General features: G+C 37.8%; 2 protein-coding genes and 1 long non-coding RNA gene across 11 annotated transcripts in view; 2 read left to right on the top strand and 1 right to left on the bottom strand.

Annotated features, from left to right (window-relative positions):
• Window positions 1-5,878, top strand: part of GNAS (GNAS complex locus) — a 135,695-nt gene extending 129,817 nt beyond the window's left edge. For 5 of the 7 annotated variants that reach the window (XM_071760153.1, XM_071760154.1, XM_071760155.1 and 2 more), the window contains one exon: window positions 821-4,737. In XM_071760153.1, coding sequence (XP_071616254.1) covers window positions 821-967 — 147 coding nt within the window. In that variant the 3' untranslated portion in view covers window positions 968-4,737. Of the gene's footprint in view, window positions 1-820 lie in introns of all 7 variants that reach the window. The other 2 variants (XM_071760152.1, XM_071760156.1) reach the window with 1 other exon arrangement.
• LOC139803734 (uncharacterized) lies at window positions 821-11,516 on the bottom strand. 3 transcript variants are annotated; one of them, XR_011729143.1, is made up of 3 exons: window positions 11,286-11,516; window positions 9,138-9,236; window positions 821-8,564 (listed from the first exon to the last, which is right to left on the bottom strand). It is a non-coding gene; the product is annotated as an uncharacterized lncRNA (long non-coding RNA). The 3 variants fall into 3 exon arrangements; XR_011729142.1 differs by lacking the exon at window positions 9,138-9,236 and adding an exon at window positions 9,839-10,035 and having other exon boundaries at window positions 11,286-11,426; XR_011729144.1 differs by lacking the exon at window positions 9,138-9,236.
• Window positions 11,363-19,720, top strand: NELFCD (negative elongation factor complex member C/D). Its single transcript, XM_071760149.1, has 15 exons — window positions 11,363-11,602; window positions 12,046-12,161; window positions 12,357-12,466; window positions 12,659-12,768; window positions 13,053-13,160; window positions 13,776-13,928; window positions 14,682-14,812; window positions 14,928-15,093; window positions 15,611-15,745; window positions 16,316-16,455; window positions 17,091-17,205; window positions 17,530-17,625; window positions 17,865-18,005; window positions 18,365-18,494; window positions 18,891-19,720. Exons 1-15 carry the CDS (start codon window positions 11,378-11,380, stop codon window positions 18,923-18,925), a joined length of 1,911 nt encoding a protein of 636 aa, XP_071616250.1. The 5' UTR covers window positions 11,363-11,377; the 3' UTR covers window positions 18,926-19,720.
• The last annotated feature ends 1,025 nt before the right edge of the window (window positions 19,721-20,745 follow it).

Genomic DNA, 20,745 nt, shown 5'->3' with positions numbered 1-20,745 from the left:
TTATGTGATTCTTCTTAAATATAAGCTCTTGGACATCTTCTGCTGTTGCAAAATACTGCTGCTTTTTGTGTCTGTTATATTTAACATGCACACTGCATAAAACTGTTAGGTTTAAGAGCTTTACTGCTGTTAGCTGCTCTTCTTATACTTGTTTGTTGACACAATACAGAGTTAAATAGCATAGGAACTGGTGAGAACTTAGAAACCTCAAGTAGAATGCATGAGTGAAGTCCTGCAGCTATTAATAGGGACTGATTTTTATTCCATGCATTATTTCTAAAGATAAAACTAATAAAAAGATGCATCATGTGTAAAGTGCAATATTCTTTTCATATTATCTTTCGCATTACTGGCCAGCTGAACCTACAGTATATTATTTGTAATGGTGAGCATAGCAATCAAGTTGTGGACTCTTTATAAAGTGGAGCAAAATAAAGTTTTGAGGAAGGCTTTTTTGTAAGTGTAAAGAGGGGATAAAAACCTTTTACAAGGGGGCATAATTTCACCTTCTTCATGGACAAATTGACTATGAGTTGTGTGGTTGATTTCACCAAAGCTGAAAAAAAGCACTTTCTTGGATTCCTGTTCAACTGAATTTCCTCAGTGTGCAGTGACCTTCTCACTGTATAATTTTGATCATTTTCAATTTGTGTTTTAGGTGAGTGAATGAAATACTGTGGGCATTGTGGTTACACCTTCAGAAATGGAACAGCTCACGCATAATTATCTCCATCTTTATTCACTTGAGTTTTGAGAACATGGGGTTTTTTTCCCCAGTGAGTTTTACTTTAACCCAGTATCTCTCTCTTACTTTTAACAGAGAATCAGCACAGCAAGTGGAGATGGAAGGCACTATTGCTATCCTCACTTCACATGTGCAGTGGATACAGAGAACATCCGGAGGGTTTTCAATGACTGTCGGGACATTATTCAGCGCATGCACCTTCGCCAATATGAGTTGTTGTGATGGAGAGCACTTTTTTCTGTGTTTTGGACTCCTTATTCTGCATTAAAAAAAGAAAAATTAACACCCTTGCCCACATAGGGTGGAAGAGAACTGTTTGAATCTCCCATTGATTTGCACCCCTCAACTTTTTCTCCTTGCTGGACAATAGCAGCACTTCTAAGCTTGCTTCTGTACCCCTCGGACAGTTTGGGATGGCCCCTAACACTTAAAAGGCCATTCCCATGAGGATTCCCTAACACTGTTATTAACAAAAAAGAAAAAGGAAAGAAAAAAAAAAAAAAAAAAAAAAAAAAAAAGAAATAAAATAATTAATTAAAAGCCCTGAATGTGGAACACCTCAAAGAATTGGGGATAAAAAAATTAAAATATAAAACAAAAATTGGGGAGAGAAAACTTTAGGTAATTTAGCACTGTTGTGGGCATAATCATTATAACCCGTGATCTCCACTCTTTATCATTCACTGCATCAGACTAAAGAAGGTGCCAAGTCACAGACCAACTTTGAAGACAGACACTTGAGTTTGGTTCTTTGACTGTATTGTGGCTTTGAACGGAAATACTGACAATTCTACAACAGACCTAGACAGTGCAAAAACAACTGCTACCTTTCAGAAGGGTATTTTTAAAACCAGTCTTGGTGGTCTAAAGACAACCATGGACATTTATGAATTGAACTGCATATGGCCTGTGATTGCAGAAAGAGTTAACCACACACTGTTTTCAGTTTGTCCACTGATAATCCTGTCTGCTATAAAAATCATTATCTGGACTGTAGTCCTCACAGTCTTTCCCTTCTTTTTCTTCTTCCCTTCCCTCATTTTTTATTTTACTGCTGGATTATTATTCTTGTACAGACTGTAAAATGTATTATTTTGTACAACTTTATTGAAAAAAAAATAACTTGTAGAAGATCTTTGTGCCTTGATTATGGCTGTACCTGTACAATGAGCTAAGATGTAAGTATGTTTGATTGCGCTGTACAGCTTTGTCAACCCTATCTGCAGCATTAGCTCAAGGTAGGGAAAATTTATCTGTAGTTTAGTTTTTCTGGTTTATAAAAGAAGGAAAAATACTGTTTAGTAAAAAAAAAAAAAAAAAAAAAAAAAAAAAAGAAAAAAAAGGAAAAAAAAAAAAGAAAAGAAAAAGTACAAATTGTGCAAACTTAACCACTTTAAAAGTGAGGTCTTCAACAGGTGACCAGATGTTGCAGCATCATGCTTTTTAATTTTTAGCTTTAATTCATTTAAATCTCTATCCAAATGCAAAACATGGCTTGTTTCTACATAAACCAAATTTTGCTACAAATTATAAATGTTAGTCTTTGGTCATTCATAGTCCTTTTTGCTAAAAACGAAACCAGAACAATAACAGAAACATAGGGCATCATGCAGGTCTGGTGACCATCTCTAGACTGGGCCAAATACCCCACCAACCTCCACTTGTGCTGCGTGGGCAAACTACTACCAGAATGACAAGGTGTGCACTGCCCTTGGATTTGGCCACTGAATTCCAGTTTAAAATGACATTTTTATTTCTCTTTTAATAAAGAGATACTTTAGAACCTTTTTTTGTTTTATATTAACTATATAAGTAGCTTAAAGTGAAGATGTGTGGATTTTTCTTAAACTTGAATAATTTATGCAAATTATATGCTTAGAACAACATGTGGTACAGTAAAAAGAAAAAGAGCAAAAATCACTGTAGCAATAAGAGAGCATGTAATTTTAGTAACTACTACACTGCTTTATATTTTATACCTAGGTGTTTTATGTCTCTGTGAGTGTGTTACTTTTTCATGTGTCTAAACCTATGTGTACAATTTGTACAGAGTCAGAAATTACAGCTGTAATAACACATCTAGAACAGTGTTAGCCTATATTACTCAAACACCCCTGTTCCCCCCTTAATTTACATCCCTAAATTGATCTGGATCTTACTGCAGTGACTCTAAAAGGAAAGCAAAAGAAAACAAAAAAACCACCAAAATACTTGCCTCTTTGCCTTTCACAGTAGCTTCCCTCCACCTAAGAGACTGTTCACTTTCTTTTTTGGGAAGAGGTCCAGTTTAAATAAAAATTAGGGTGTGGTCAGTGATGTCTGTACAGCTAGATTTGCTTCAGGTATCAGATGCCTTTTTAATACCAAGAACTGCAAGTGTTTGGAATTGTGAGTTTTCAGTGCTTTTGTGGCTAAACTTTTAAATGGAATTTAATCACCGAGTCCATTTTCATGTAAGGAGCAGGGACTTGATGGAGTTACTGTCCCATCTCTCTTAATTCAAAATTACTGGTGATCTTTCAGAAGTCACTAAGTCACCTAAAAATTTTAGCTGCGGTTGCTACTTATTTTTGAAAAATTACCTTCCCCTGCACAGGTTTAAAAAGTTGCCACCTGAACTTTGTAGAACAGTAGGAGATCATAATCTAAAATAGCCCCCTTTGATTTAAGAATGTATCCAGTGCCTGTAGGTTAAGGGCTGGTGTTTCCACTAGGTGAAAACGGGACACTCATAGTGGAAAGGAAATACATTGTGAGCCTTAATTTTAGTTACAGGAGCCAAAATCTTTAGTGCCAACCCTTATCTTTTTAAGCCTAGGAGGAGTTGGTGTAAACACCGTATTTTTAAATGGGAAAACCTGTAATGTTGTGAGGAATGTAATCTCATCTGAGAGAAACAAAGCACCTCCATTAAAAAAAAAAGTAATAAGCTTCTTCCTCTGATAATGAGAAGGATACATAGTAACAATGAGCTATATAAGACAACAGCAGTTTAAGAAACCTAAAGCTTTATATAAACAGAAATGTTTAGGGGATGTTTGGTTTTTTTTGTTTTTTTTTTTTTTAATTGAGGAAAAAGGCAATTGTTTTGAATATGGTTGAGTTGCACAAGTGTGGAGTGTGTGTGTGTCTTAATGTCTCAGTATTGCCTTTGTTAGTCTCTTTATTAGTCCATGCAGTTTGGTGGCCTGGTAAATGCAAGTCTTATTTTTAACAACTTTTTTTTTTTTTTTTTTTCAATACAAAACCATAAAGCTTTAATGCTTGCTATTTAATATGTAGCTGTGTTTTCTTCTGTCTCTAATTTAGTGGCCATAATTTGCAGTTAATTGAACCATTCCAACCTAATGCTTACCCACGTTTCCTAGTTTTGTTTTATTTATTTATTTGAACTTGTTTTCATGATTATTGAGGACTTTCACTTCTGTCTCATTCATCTGTTTGGAAACTTCTGACCTTACAGCCAAAACTTAACTCATTCTACTCAGTATTCATCGTGATGCTGAAGTGTAAGATACCTGCAAATGTAAACACTACCACTTTTATTAATAAAAGCAAATACAGTGTTTTAGGGCACATTTGAATCACTATAGTTGAGGTTGTGTCAGTATTTCCATTATAAACCCATAGAGGATCTATATCTTGGCACTAAATTGCCCTAAGCTAAATCTTTGCCATAGAAGGCTTCAGCTCAAGCATGATTTGGTGGGTTGGGTTTTAAACAGTTTCCAACACAGGCTCTTGTTTCTGCTTTAAGTTATACAACTGTTTTGTTGGATGGGGGTTGGTTTAAAAAGGTAAAACAAAAGCAAAAACACAACAAAAACAACAAACCTGGTTCAAGATTGGTTTTGGCACTTCTGTAACTCAGAAATGGTTTTGATTTTAAAACATAACCTTTGGCAAGCCAATAACCTACAATATGGTCTGATCACTTTGGGTATTTTGTAAAAATAATAATAAATTGTAGAGATGTTGTGGTTTCAAAATCAGCTACTGTGCATTTGCAGTAACTTATTTCAACCCAAGAACTTTTAGTTACTTGTACAGTCAGTACCTATATGCAGCAGTCAGTGTGATCCAGTAGAGTAGTGATAACTCCTGAAGGTTTTTTTTTTAATAATGTGGAGAGGTAAATCCAGTACAGACTAAAAAAAGATTCAGCTGCTTCTGAAAGAAAGCATCAAAACCAGCTCTCTTAGAGGCTGAAACTGGAGCCCTCTAAGTTGTTAGGAGCAGACTTTGATGCAAAAGCATATGAAGACATGCTGGATTAGTTGTCATAGACAAGGAGCCCTCAGGGCTTATCTTCATTTATCTAAAAACTATTTTGAATCATGCCGTCAAGGATAGGATTTAACTTGGAGTATGTTTTTAACTCCAGAGGAACTGAAGCTAATTCTGTTCCAGTGTGTTGCACGTCACTGATACCTACAGGACATTTCTCTTTCACCAGTAAATCTATGCACAGAAATGTTAATGTTCATCACTAGAATCTCAGCACCTTGTCATTAGTCATGGAATATTCCTGGAAATGATGTAGGGTGTTTTGCACTATATCCTATTTTCCAGTGTTGAAAATTATGTACCAGGAAAAAAAGATACAAACTTTACCCAGGAATTGACCACAGATGTGGAGATAGACATGAGCTGAGTACCAATCCAGTGCCTTAGTGATTATACTGTTGGTGATTGGTGCTACACAGATGTCTTAGGTTGATAAAGTTGTTTTAAGTTATAGAACTATGTAACTTATTCTGGAAGAGAGTAAGTTCCTTCCCCAACTGTATCTAATATGCTGTGTGTATTTGTAACAGTGCTGGCACTCAGAAGACCTCTTCTGTGGAAGCAGATGGTGATGCTCCTACTAAATGTAAGGAGCAGAATCAGGGCCATAGATTGCTATTGGTGTAAATCTCACACAGGAACAGGTCCTCATCCCTAAATTACATGTTGAGTTTGTAAAGCAGTAAAAATATTTACAAGTAAATGTTTGTTTGCAGTTCAAAAACAAAACTGTACCCTTCTTCCTCAGCCTAATATTTTTGAAAATTCATCCATTGGGAAAAAACATTTCTGTTCTATGACAAGCTTTGAACAATGTCTTTGTGAATGAAATAAGCTATAAATGGGGTTTCTGAACTTTTGCTGATGAAAGCCATTGCACTGAAAAATCTTGCTGGTGACTGACAAGGTAGAAATTCCAAGACTGAACTTACTTTATTCTTGGAGTAACCAGTTGGCCAAAGTTCTCTGAGTGGATGTGCTTCAGTTCCTATGTAGGTAGATTGCTTTAGAGTATTTTACTGTATTGCAGAAATTGATAAAGTTTCAGCCATGGGTACTGGCTTTATACTTAGTTGTTTTCAATCCTGATTCTCATCTTATTAAAAGAAAAAACTGCTTTTTACCCTGTCTACTTTAAATGTACTGAGCTGAGCAAAATGGGTGCAGTCTAAAGCACAAATCTACTTGGAAAAGCAACTTGGGAGGAGATGGGGTAGCAAACTAATCTCTCACTAGGTTAAACAAAAATAATCAAGTTGTTTGGTTTTTGTTGGATTTTTTTTCCTAATTTCTGCATCCTATAAACCTGGTTCTTGCAAAAAAATAGGACTTTCTTCTCTAGGTCAACAACAGCAAGTGCTCGTTGATACCTCTTCAACAAGGGATAACTAACAAAATATCTAATAGGTAATTTTTAAGAAAGAAAAAAAAAATCACCAAACTGGAATTTGCAGGTTTTCCTAATTGATTCTTTTTTTTTCACTTCGGAAGTTTGTCTTAAAAATCTAAAAATCTGTATTTTAATGACAGGATAGGGTAAAGCCTTGAAACATCCAGATCCAGAGAGAATGATAGTTTCCTGAGGGGGAAGCTGCTGATGTTAGGGGTTTTTATGTAACATGCTTTTTAAGGCTGGGAGACCAGAAACAAATGTAAGCAAATTCAAAAGTAAACTATGAATGTATTTCTTCACTTTTATTTACCCAGTGTTTTATTGTGTTGGCTAATGCTCTTTTTTTTTTTTTTCTTTATTTTTTCTTTTTTTTTTTTAATAAACTGCTGCTCATGTTTGGAGGAAGAACGAGCTTAGGACAGAGGTAATAATGTTGAAAGTTGAGCTTTGTTGTTCTGTTCTGCAAAATAATGTCTTTAGGCTGTGGATTTTATGTGAGTTATTAACAGTGAAGTCTGGTGTTGCTATCTGTAGTTTTCCAGTGTTTGGTATGACTTCGAAATTGTATCATTCATGCAACTAAAATGCTTGAGTGCCAGCAGAGATCAGGCAGAGAAAGGAGCTGCCATACAAGGGTCAGGAATTGGCACATCAGGCAGTTGGAAAGGGGGCCCGTTCCACTTCTTTCTAACTACTTTATCAGTTTTCTGTTGGCAGGATCAGGAAAGCTTCCATAAAAAGAAAAATTAAAGGGTTGGGTGATAGAACCAAATATATGGGTGTGTAGGACCTCTAAGTATTAATTAAAGGTATTTCAAACTTGTATTAAGCTAGAGCCATAGGAAACAGGAGAGTGTGTGTTATGGTTCATATATGTCTCAGTCTTTTTAATCTGTTCTTTTTTTGCCCGAAGGCACAACATCCCAAGCGAAGGAACAGATTTGATGAAAGTTTTGGTGCTAATCTTGAGTTCTGTTTCCCACAGGGAAAAAACTCTGCTGAGCTACAAAGGTTCATCTGTGTAGGAGAGTTAGGAAGCCCAGTGCTGCCACAAGCAACACCTTGTTAACCTACTTGTGATTTAAAACCGAGTAGCTTACAACTAATTGTTCTGTCCAACATGGCCCAAAGCCTCCTACGTTTGGCTTCAGCTACTTTCTCCTGTCCTCACCCTTGCACCTCACTTCCTCTCTCACAACGTATATGGTTGATAAAAGAGAACAGAGCAGCTATGAAAGCAACTTAAGAGACAACCTCACTGGAAGGTCAAAGAAAGTAGGGAAAACTAGATAAACAAGACTCCTAAATCCATCAGTTTGGACACTGAAAAGTGTATCTATGGGGAAAATTCTTCATTCCCCAGGTAAGTGACCCTGTCTGGGAGTGCTACACAATTTTTCAAGGCCAGGGGATGTATTGAAAGGGCTGTGATATCTCCAACTAAGGAACCACAAAAAACACATCTACTCCACGTTACAGAACTTGTAGGTACTTCAGTGAATTTAGAAATTAGTGTTAAATCAACTGGAACTTGCTTTGAAGCAAGGAAATGTTACTATGAGAGCCAAATATTGAAAAGTACTTGGGGCATTGCAAGGTGAGGCTTTTAAGTCATCAGCAGAGTTCCAACCAGAATGACCTGATGGCAACCTAAAAACCACCTTGTTTTGTCTGCTTAACTTGATGCTGCTAGTCCGTTTGAAAGTTATTAGTTTGTCTCTAGTTGAATGTATTGGCTGATTTGTTAAGGGCTAATAATTAAATACAAATTTATGCTATAAGAGTTTGTAGAGGGCAAGGAGCAGAGTCAGTTAGCTTACAGAAAATTCCAGGGTGGGTATTTAAAACAAACAAACAAAAAAAACAACTATGAATAAAAGGTGAACAATTTTGTTGGAAGATGGCTCTTCTGTTTGGAGTTTTTCTTTTATTTTCAGAAAGAATCAAATGAAGTTGGATGATTTCATCAGCTGTATTACATGCACCGCTTCTTTAGGTAGGAAATCTTGAAGCATTCTTGTTAAGTAACTTGCTCAAAAATCAGACAACAAATTATATTTAGATGGAATTGAAATTTGAAGTTTATTCTTTATTCATTCAGGTACATGAGTGCTTTTGCTTGCTAACATTTCACCAAGACTGAAAAACACAAATACAAATAGGAGAACATAGTTAAACCCAAGAAGACAACCAACATTGTTTCCATGCAAAGTTGTAAAGGTTTAGTTTGCAAAATCAATTTCTGGTAAATTTACTACTTTAACCACAGTTTAAATGATACCTTAAAACTTTTTGGTTTGATCTGACTTTGCCTCTTTTTCATTGACCTGAAGTGGGGAAAGCTTGGATATTGCAATTCTGCAAAGGGCTATTGAGCAAATGTGTGGCTCTTTTACAGGTCCCTAATTTTCTCCTCAAGAGAAGTTGAAAGTAATTGAATATTGTTCATTCTTTATATATTAAAATAAAATAATTCTGTTACTGCAACCGAAATAAAGAGATATAAATATATAAAGACAAAAGAACTTTTAATTTTAAGATTTGGCCACTGAAATTACTACTATCTTTAATGTCTAATACCACTGTGTCTCTCACTGGCAGTTGTTGCTGTGGACTGTTCACTTTTTCTACTCAGCTAAGCAGTAAGTTTCATAGCATGCTCACCATGGAAGTCCTAAAAGTCCAACTCTTATCACTAGACCAAACTTTCACCCGCTCTGAAAATGCTTTACTGAAGCTAAGATGTCCTATTTCAGCCCACAAGCTCCAGGTACAATAGAATTCTTTAGACTGTAGGTCCAAATATTGTACCTAGGAGATGCACAGCTAATTCAGCTCATTTCAGTCGTGGGAAGGAAGCCTTTCCTACCTATGTAAAAACATCTGTCAAAGTGTACAAAGTGTATTTATTTGCAACTTCTGTAAAGAATTTGGATCTCCTCCTAGACTAACAGAGTCTCAGCTGTATGACTTCCCCATGCAATTTCATTGCAATGTTAGTGAAGTTCTAGACTCACTTTTTCTCCAGTTTCAAATGTTCTGAACCTTCTGCTAGGTGTTAGGTTATTATAATAGTTACTTGGAAGTCACCTTCAAAGAAGGTATCTGTATCTTATAATACTGCACATTGTTAGAAGGCAAAAAAAACAGAAAACCCAAAAAAAAAAAAAAAAAAAAAAAAATGACGAAGCACAGGAGATGTATAGATGTTTCTTATTCTTATCTCAGAAAATGCTCTTTCTTACTTGGTTTGGGATACCTTAACTTCTGGTCCATTATTTTCTTTGTTGTTACTGGTTAATTGCACTCTGTTGTGAGCACGCTGTTATTTTCTCACGTCTATGAGATGGAAATTGCCTGCTAACTAAATGGAGATATGCCAAAAACTTTTTCTCAAGGACATCTCCACTGGCCTCCAGCCTCAGCCTGTCACTTCACACAGTTCTTTCCTTGTAAAAAATGGCCAGTGCTGCCATAACAGTTGAATTTTTCTTTTTCTGTCTTTCCTAACTGCAGACGATTGAGCAGTCATCTCGCACTGGTAGAGATGTGTCTGTTGTGTCTCTACTTCAATACATGCCTTTTATTCTGAAAAACTCTCTTTTCCTTCCTGTTGAGAGAGCAAAAAGAACATTACCCTGGTCTCACAAAAATACTGAAGAAATATTTCAGGAAGGATTGCTTCACCACTGTAGGGCAGTATATGACAGCACAACTCGAGCTGTGCTGCAGTTCAGCTGATGGTGCATATTTTCTAGGCTGAAATTTTCAGTGCAGCAAGTCCTTTATTACAGGGATCACACTTAAACAAGTGCTGCATCTCTTGAAGATGCTACAACAACTTATTTTTGAATTGGGTTTTTGGGCCTTTCATATCAAGCAGTTGGTCTCCTTCAGGACCTTCTCTCCCCCAGCAGCACCCAAGAAGGGATACACTAAGGTCCTGAGACCCATCTTCGTGTACAGGAGAACAGATCCTGTGTACCAGAGTGTACAGGCTTGTAGACAGCCTAAGAGTCTCACAAACAGGGAACTTGGGTCACACAGCAGAAACCTCTCAGCTGCCCAGAGAGGGAACTAAAAACCATAATGTCAGTAGATATATTAATAGAGACTCTGGTTGGTCTATTAATTTTTTTTTTTTTTTTTTTTTTTTTTTTTTTTTTTTAGATCAAAGACTTCAAGATTTTGTCTTAAGCTAAAAGAACCCCCCCAAAAAATTTTTGTTTGCAATGAGAAGAGGCAGAAGCTTTTAGGGACATAGTTTTACCGGTGCTGGTCCTGAAACTTAACCACTAAAATCTGGTCCTTAAAATCTTACCACTTCTATTCCACCAAAGCTATCTCTCTATTCTTAACTTTTTCCCCAGTTCTTAGTTGTTTTGATTTTTAATTTTAAATCTATCATAAAATTTGATCATTACTATCAGCTTATTGCTGTTTCTCCATATAATCTCCACACTTCATAAGCTGCAAGGAAATCGGTGGTACAACTACAGCCAGAAAACAAGACATCCGTTTTTTCCCTCTTCTCTTGCAAACCCCATGTAATTGCTGCCTTGCTGGGAGGTTTTTCAGGGTCGGGAAGTCAGCTTTTAAAATTTCCATTGGCTTCTTTTTTCCCTCTGGCTGGATGCTGTCTTCTGCCTTGTCTCTCGGGCAGTGACCAACCAGGGACGAACTGCTTGAACGGGGACAGAGCAAAGCTCCACTGCCAGCTTCCCTCTCTTTTTGTCTCATTTTTATCTGCTGGCGTTCACGAATGGTCTCAGCCGTAACCCAACCCGCAGCGGCCTCGCTTCCCGCAAAAAGCCGCGCTGAGGCGTGAGGTAACGGCCCCCCCCGTGCCGCTCCCCGAACCTCCCGGGGCGAGAGGCGGCTCTGGGGTGGCCACGAACCACCGGACCAGAAAAAGGCGAAGGATTTCACTCCCCCCCTGCCTCAAGCTTCCAATGGCGACCGCCGCCATCCCCCCTCCTCCGCCCGTCCCCCCGGCGGCTCCGCCCTCTCCGCGCCCGCCATTCCGCCTCGCTCCGCCCAGAGGGGCGGTCGCGGCCTGGTTCCGGCCGTCACCGCAGATTTTTTCGGCCCGGGGCGGGACGGGAGGAGTCATGGAGGACGCTGATTATTTTGAAGGCAGCGCGGCGGAGTGGGGGAACGAAGCGGACGGAGGAGCGGTGAGGGATTGCGGGGCTGCCCTGCTCTGTCCTGAGGCGGGAGCCCAGCAGCGCGGGATGGGGCCTGGAGCGGCCTGTGAGGGGGAGCGATCCTTCTCCTGAGGGATGCCGCCTGTTCCCCGGGTGGGTCTGGGGCCCTTTGGCTCCGTGTGCTGGGGGAGACGCGTCTGAGGCTCCGAACTGAAGCCAAAAGTTCGTCTAAACACGAGCTCTTCCCGGTGGTGGGGCCCGGGGCCTGTGGTTAGAAAAGAGGAAAACAACTGCCAGGCGGTGGTGGGGTTTTTTGTGCCTCCTTTGTTAAGGAAGGCGTCTTTGGGGAGCAGGTGACTTGGTGTGGTGAACACAGGTGTGAGAGTTTCTGTGGGCAAAAGCTGCCTAAATATGGGGGTGCAAAAGGGAAACGGGACAAGAAAGGTGTCTGATTTGCCTGTGCTTGCGAATAGCAAGAAGATGAGGATGGGGAGGGAGAAGATGATGCTGAAGTCCAGCAAGAGTGCCTGAAGAAATTTTCAACCCCAGACTATATAATGGAGCCGTCTATATTTAACACATTAAAGAGGTGAGTGTGGCCTTATGTATGTTACGGTGCATCTTGTGTGTTACAGGTGCAGTGCTGTCACTTCGTATGTCAGTTTGTGTGAAAATGTACAAATGATGCTATTGTTTTCCCTTTATTCCGAGTTCAGTTTGGTTTTATTTGTTTGGGTGGTTTTAATATGGCTTTCAAATCATTCTTTTGTAACCCTTTCATCAGGTATTTCCAAGCAGGAGGAAGTCCAGAGAATGTTATCCAGCTGCTCTCTGAAAACTACACTGCAGTGGCACAGACTGTGAATTTGCTGGCAGAATGGCTCATTCAAACAGGTGTGATAAGTAATACAGTATAATTTGGGTCATTAGTCTGTCTTTTGTCAGGAATACCTGGAGGATTGCTCTGCTCTCATCTTCTATGTCATGATAAATTTCTGAGTAGTTTCTGGTTTTGTTGAAAAATTTGAAATTTTGCCTCTGTTTGATTGGATTACATCTGTCAAGTTTTTTGTTCCTTCTCTACAGGTGTTGAGCCAGTGCAAGTTCAGGAGACTGTAGAAAACCATTTGAAGAGCTTACTTATCAAGCATTTTGACCCTCGGAAAGCAGATTCCATCTTCACAGAGGAAGGAGAGGTGTGCATGAAAGCCATAATAGATCCTACACAGATGTTTTTATCTGATAGAGAAGTAGATGGTGGAGAAGGGGAAATTTTATTTTCCAAGTTTTTTTCTTAGAAAAACAATTGGCTTCAAAAAACTAACTATTTCACTGGAATCCTCAGAAACTTTTACTACATCTTCCTTTGTATTAAAATCCTGTATAACAGCTTGCAGGCCTCCTGAGAGGCAAAAGGCTTACTTTTGATGATCTTGACTAGATATTCTTACATTTCTCTGTATTGTTCTGATCTTTTCAGACTCCAGCCTGGCTCGAGCAAATGATAGCACATACTACATGGCGAGATCTCTTTTACAAATTGGCAGAAGCTCATCCTGACTGTTTAATGCTTAATTTTACTGTGAAGGTAGTATGCTCAAATCTAATAAATGAGAATATCCATAAAGAGCTAATTGTTCTGCCAGCAAATATTGTCTGTGGTTATGCCTCTGTCTTTTATGTATTCTTATATAATGCTGCTTATTCAAATGTTAGAACAGTACTAGTACATAGTGGTGGGAGGAAGTATGTTACAAGTTGCAAGTAGTAAGTGTAGTTTCCCATTTTGAAGTTCTGTGTGGTTTTGTGGGGGGTTGTGGTTTTGTCTGTGTTTGTTTGGGGTTTTTTGTTTGCTTTTGGTTTTTTTGTGGGGTTTTTTTCCTTGCTTGGTTGGTTGGTTTTCCTATGATCCACATTTGAAAATTCCGGATTTATGGTGCAGTGGAATGTTTCAATTTTATGTTTCTGTGACAGGGAAGGAATGTTATGATGTATCTTCTGTGCTAAAGTATCTCTCTGTCATTATGGTTTCATTCGTTGTACTTTCTTTTTGCTACGTCTATTGGCTTCCTTTTCTGTAATCAAAATGATGAACATGAGTACCCCTAAGTGTATGCAGGGGCATCTGTGTGTTCTTCTAGACTTGTTAGTGTATCTGAAATATAAACAATAAAAGTTTTCTGTGATGTTTTTGGTTTTGCAGCTTATCTCTGATGCTGGGTATCAAGGAGAAATAACCAGTGTTTCAACAGCGTGTCAGCAACTAGAGGTATTTTCCAGAGTCCTGCGTACATCTCTGGCAACAATTTTAGATGGAGGAGAAGAAAACCTTGAAAAAAACCTCCCTGAATTTGCTGTAAGTTGTGGGTTTGTTTTGTTTGTTTGTTTTTTAATGTGGAAAGAAAATAATGTTCTTCTTTCTGGTTAGGATATACAAATCATTGTGTGGAGAATCTTGACATCAAGTCTTACACAATCCTTTGAAGACAAAGATGTCTGAGTTCACACGTAGAAATTTATGCTTTTTGATCATTCTGTGACCAAGACAAGATTTCCTTGGGTTGCCTACATGACCCTTCTTTTACTTATTAAATGGATTGTAAGAAGATGAAGGAAATACTCTTCTCTGTCACATATAATGCAAGATCTAAAGGTCAATGTAGTCAGTCTCCTGGCAAACTAAAATAACTCTGTTATCATTCATGTCAGTGTGAAAATTGCCATTTGAATCAACCCAGGATATGTTCTGTGTTGTGAGATAGCACAACTTTTAAATGGGTTTCTAGTTTTCTTAGCTTAAAGTATTGCAGAGAATGAACTGAGTGTAAGTAGGATAACATTTCTTCCCTATTTTGGCATTTAAGAAATTAAGTTCTCAATTTAGCCATTTGTTCATGTATAGGATAATGCATAGTCATACTATGCTTTTGTGCACTTTCCTCTTGGCTGTTGGCTTTTTGGTTTTCTTGTTTAGTTGTTTGTGGCTTTTCGTTTCCTTTGTATGAGTAGATTTCAGTGAAGTTGTTACAATCACAGCAGTATAATCACACAGAAACATAGTTGTGTATTTCCTGCTGACTGGTGAGATTTTTGATGTGTGCATTCCCAGAAGATGGTGTGCCATGGAGAACACACCTACCTCTTTGCTCAGTCCATGATGTCCATATTGGCTCAAGAAGAGCAAGGAGGCTCAGCTGTCAGACGCATTGCTCAGGAGGTTCAGCGTTATGCTCATGAGAAGTAAGTGGGACTTAGCTCATTAGTGAGGTGTAAGTCACTCTTTACCTGGTGAGGGTGAAAGAAAAATGTCTGAATTAAGAAAATGAGTTGGTGTGTATCTTTATTCTTCATGCAGAGGCCATGATGCCAGTCAGATCACTTTAGCACTGGGCACTGCGGCCTCCTATCCTCGAGCATGTCAAGCTCTTGGTGCAATGCTGTCCAAAGGAGCTCTGAATCCAGCAGATATCACTGTCCTGTTCAAAATGTTTACAAGCATGGACCCACCTCCAGTAGAACTGGTTAGTAGTTATCTCTTTATCACCTCTGAATCTCAATTCTATTGCAGTAGCACTCAGAAGTGTGAGATCTTATTGTGCTGAGTGTTGTGTCGACACAAAGGAGAAGGCAGCACTCAGGCTTATCCCCCTATCATTTTAAGTAGTGTTTAAACATAAAACTGCTACTTGTATTCTATTTTGCATTAGCTTCTTGATGGATTTTTTTTATAATTAATTAATTCCAATGTGTCTTTTTACATATAATTAAATTAACTGAAGAATTTCTCAATAGGAGATAAAGACACCAAGGAATTAATTACCTTTATTTTAACAAAGAATAAAATAATTTAAGAAACCACCCACTTTTGCAATTTGTTAGTATCAGGCCTAAATGGCACATTTCAAATTTCTCACTGTCTCATGTGTTTCTTCAGAAAACTATCTGACATAATTCCAAGGGGAATATCTCATTCTATGCAAAAATTACATTTCTAGTCATAATTCTCAGGCTCTAATAAACCATTAATTTTGTTCACAGATTCGAGTACCTGCCTTTCTGGACCTCTTCATGCAGTCATTGTTTAAGCCAGGTGCTAAGATCAACCAGGATCATAAACATAAATATATTCACATACTGGCATATGCTGCTAGTGTAGTAGAGATGTGGAAAAAGGTAATGTTCAGTTCTGTAAATAACATTATTTTATATATTTTAAATAACATTATTTTACCTGCAGTGGCCTGACTGTGGTGAAAAGAATGTATGGTTGTGAAGTTACTCAGTTTAAGATAATGTATTCAGCTTGATTTACTTGGACATGAAATGTTTCTGGGTTTAACTGAAATGACTAAATAATGTAGATCCTGATGGTCAAATAGTACTATAAAAGTCTGCACTGAGTATTTTTTCTCTCTTCCTCCACTTACCCCCAAAGTTTATCTACTAACAGTTCTGTGCTACTAGAATAGTGTGTACTTTTTCAGAGAAAGAATAGAGGAAGAATAATTTAATTATCTGAATTGGATAAAGTAATTCTTAGGGAGTTAAATAAGGCAAACATCCTTATACTTCAGCTTGCTGGTACTTAATTCTTCTGAAACTTGCATTTGAGTCTGAAATTTGAGAAACATGATGTAATCTTAGGCTTATCACAGGTTGCAATTCCTTTCCTCAGATAACCAAAGGCATCCTGTGTAATCTCTTGCATTCTTTGCAATTTTTGCAAACTTTGCAATTTTTCAGAACAAGAGAGTCAGCATAAACAAAGATGAACTCAAATCAACTTCAAAAGCCATCGAAACTGTCCACAACCTGTGCTGCAATGAGAACAAAGGAGCATCAGAGTTGGTTGCAGAACTGAGCACTCTTTATCAGTGCATCAGGTGAGCAGAGAGACTGATCCCAAGCTTCAGCTGTTGGAAGGAAAGCATTATTTAGGAGAGGCAGTACTGCTAAAGGGAAATGCCTTTTTGGGATACTCTGTGAGAACATTCTCACTGTAGAATACATGAATTTGTGGTCTGAAAGCAGCTTTCAGAATTTTGTATCTGACAGTTTGTCCTTGTGTCACAGAATATGCTTTGCACTGCCACTAGAAAAAACATGACAGAGTAATTTTTCTTCCTAATAAAACTTTCCTAGCAATAGATTTGTCCTTTTTTCTTCTCTTAAATGTATAACATTGCTGACATTGAATAAACTAAAGTAAAGTTGGTGTGTATGGGAGTTTTGTTTTGTATTTTTTGCATATTGTGCTGAGTAGGGAATAGGTTCAATTTTTTTTCCTTTGTTTTTTCTTGTTGTGTTGGCAATTTTTCAAGCAAAACTTTTTGAGCTTTATTAAGTCTGCTGTAAGTTAAATTGACACTAGAACTGTTAGAATATACTTAAAGACTTTTTTTAATTTATTGGGCATTTTTGGTGTGTTTGGAGGGTTTTTTCAGTGGGTTTTTTTTTGGTGTTTTGTTTTTCTTCTTTTTTTAATTCTCCTGTGCTAAAGTGATCTCTTCTTTTGTAGGTTCCCAGTGGTGGCAATGGGTGTATTAAAGTGGGTGGACTGGACAGTGTCAGAACCACGATACTTCCAGCTGCAGACTGATCACACTCCAGTTCATCTGGCACTACTGGATGAGGTAAAAGTGTTTAGAAAATCTCACTGGAGAGTAAAAACACTTCTGACACTTGTAACTGGAAATACGTCCAGTTCACTGGATGCCTAATATTTGCAGTACATCAGTAAACATATAGAGATTAATCTGTTCCTATTCAGAGTCAATTATTTGTCTTTTTCATCTCAGTGTTATTTAAAGTAGGAAAACTTAGGTATCAAGGAAAGAAACAGTGGAGTACTTTTCTAAAACAATTTACATCTGCACTGAACATCAATGTAAATTTGCCTAATTGGTGCATTGGTTTTAAAAATGAATTTCTGAGGATCTAACTTGTCTTGTTTGCAGATTAGTACATGCCATCAACTCCTTCATCCCCAAGTTCTGCAACTTCTTGTCAAGCTCTTTGAAACAGAACATTCACAGCTTGATGTAATGGAACAGGTAATTCTTGAAGGATTCAGGACTTGTGTTGCTTCATATTAGTTACTCTCAGTCAAGATAACAGCTTTTGCTGTCACAGGAGGTATTTTAAGAGTTTATTTTAAGAATATGATCATGGTTAAAAAGTAACAATGATATTGTGTCAATAGGAATGAGCAATAAAAATTGCATGCTTTAGAGAGGCAGTGTTAATCTGTTGGTTTCTTTTCCCCCTCCACCACCTGTGTGCCCTGCCCCAGCTGGAACTGAAGAAGACTCTCTTGGATAGGATGGTTCACTTACTCAGTCGAGGATACGTCCTGCCTGTTGTCAGCTACATCCGCAAATGCCTGGAGAAGTTAGATACAGATATCTCTCTGATCAGATACTTTGTTACAGAGGTCAGCAGTAAAATTATGTTTCACTAACACACAGAAATAAAAATACCAGTTGTATGTGTTTGGATATTAAATCAGCTTGCCTCGGGTTCAAAAATATGTTAAGATACAAGATCAGATTTGGAGCAGTGTCTGTAATAGCAGTATTCACTAGGATGTGACAGTCCTTCTGACTCCCTACTTCTGAGAGTATTAAGGAACTGGGTAGAGTACCACAAGAATATATAATAATTACTTGTAGGGAGAGCAAGAGGTCTCAAGTGCACTCACTTGTATGATTTCAAGACCAGTATTGTGAATTAAATACTGTCCCTACTGAGTCTCTAGCTGGAAGAACAATCCATGTTTCTCTGCTGTTTCAGGTGCTGGATGTGATTGCTCCTCCATATACCTCAGACTTTGTACAGCTTTTTCTTCCTATCTTGGAGAATGAAAGTATTGCAGGTACTATTAAAACAGAAGGTGAACATGATCCTGTCACTGAGTTTATAGGTAAGTCACATTTATTCGTTGCATAGCTGCTTCCTTTTGTATTTAAAATTTACAAAAAATGCTTAGGAGGAAGATTGCTTAAACTTCGGAATGCCTGCTAGGTATTTCACAGATAATTTCTCTTTCAGGGGCCTGTGTTTAGCAACTTTCCTTTAATCAAGAATCTCTAGATGGTTGCAAGGAATTTGGGAACAAATACTGCTTTTTCAGAACTAGTGCTGTAGTAGAGAAAGAATAGACAGGGAAGTAGTCTGTCATAATACACTCCTATCCTAAATGAAAAACATCTGTCCAAACCCTAAAATCCTTGTTATTTACATAATACAGAAATCCACATGCAAACAAATCACAGTAATGTACTGAACACTTTCTTTCTTTTTTTGTCTTTCTTTTAAGCTCACTGCAAATCTAACTTTATTGTGATGAACTAATTATTGGAAAATCTCAAGAATGCAGAGCACATGAACACCACTTTCCTATGCTCTCCACCAATAAGATTCTATAACTGGGCAACACAACAGCAAAAAATAAACAAACAAACCCCACAGGAAACAAACCAAATAATCCAAAACAAGGACAAAAAAGCTGAAGGGTATTTGACTGACTTGCATGGGGACCTTGAGCTTCATATCAGAGGACTGTTGATATACTTTTTAAAATGGAATAATACTGAAGAGTTTTCTGTTGCTAACAAATCCCTATAAACCTGAATATTCTTAAAGGGACAGCAGCAATGAAAGAGATTTATTTCAAATAATGTTATTTTGGTTACTTGAAGAATTTATCACTGATTCTTTGTGTAATGACAAAGCCTGAAGCATGAGGAAGGTAGTTCCAACAAAAACCAAACATTTTATAGATAGTTCTCTGAAGACTCCATCTCAAATGCTTTAGTTTTTGATGTTGTGAGTTGCAAAAAAGCAATTTGGGTGACTAGACTGTTGCTTCATAGAAGCCACAATGCCTCCTTCTAACCTTTGCATTACTTTAGAAGTCTAAATATCCTACAGATTTGCTATTACAAAAAAAAAAAACAACAAACAAACAAAAATGTTTTGTGTAACACAAGTAGAGTTGTAACAGTCAAAGTTATTTTTGTAGTAACAGGAATCCCACATGAATGTGTTACTTAATTTTTGTTGAACAGATGCATCAAGTGTTACTGGTAAGTTTCATTACCATGTTGGAAATCTACTGCTATCTGAAAACATGAATGTGCAGAAATTACTTTTTTTGTTGTGACTTGTTTTTTATATGTTTATCTCTACTCTGGTTGATGCCAAACAGTGGGGGACTGTCCTGGTTAAACCGTGACAGGGACACACCCAAGGTTTTAATTTACCTTTAAATAAAATTTTTTTTCTTTTCCAGATATTTCTTTCAAAGTTTCATCATTTCATCAAGACCCCTGTTTCTTTCTGTTCATCAGCCTGGATTTTTTATACAGGCAAATACTGTGTGCTTATAGATCAGGGGTATAGACAAGTCCATTGTGCTTTTCCAAGCACACCTCTTTTCTGAAGACCCTGCCCTCTAACTGACAGGGACATTTAAAGTCCGATTGGATGTAAATTTTAAAAGGAAGTCACTTTATTCTTCTTTGTTAGTGGTTCATCAGTGGGAACTCTTAACCCACCATGATAATTCTTTAGGCAGTAGTCAGTTGTATAGGTTCTTAGCTCCTTTTAAAAAGAAGTGCATATTCCCTTTCCCCAGCTGGTCCTTTACATCCCTGCTCCACAGTGCCTGAGCTTACCATACCACTTACAGTGCTCTAATCAACTTAAAGCATAGCCTGGAAAAGGCAAAACTTCTGCAGCAGCTGTTCAGAACTTCTTTGCATATCTTTGAATAGAAGAGATATTATCATCCCAGCTAACTCTCGACACTTAAACACCTAATGATTAGTGTATGATTCTTGTAAGTAGGAAGCCAAAAATTAGGTCCACAATAACCAGAAAAGTCAGTCTCTGAAGTTTCCTAGCCTGCTGGAATACAGCCTAACCTCAGGTCTATAATGTGTTCCTCATCACAACACCTACATGGTCAGAACAGCACAACCACCTCAAATTCATCCTAGACACTGTCAGTCTTATTTTTTTTAACGGGTCTTTGCTGGTCTGCAAAACCTTTCTGATTAGGAGCAGATTTCTTTCTTTCACAGGTAAAACCAAGGTAAGTTGCAGAAAATACCATCTGTGATGTAGCTGATAATAGAGACAGTGACTGAAAACTTTTTTTTTTCCTTCTC

The sequence above is a fragment of the Heliangelus exortis genome, chromosome 16, assembly GCF_036169615.1.
Source record: "Heliangelus exortis chromosome 16, bHelExo1.hap1, whole genome shotgun sequence".
Classification (NCBI taxonomy): Eukaryota; Metazoa; Chordata; class Aves; order Apodiformes; family Trochilidae; genus Heliangelus; species Heliangelus exortis.
Note: the sequence above shows the minus strand (reverse complement) of the source record. Positions and strands in the feature narration are given on the sequence as shown.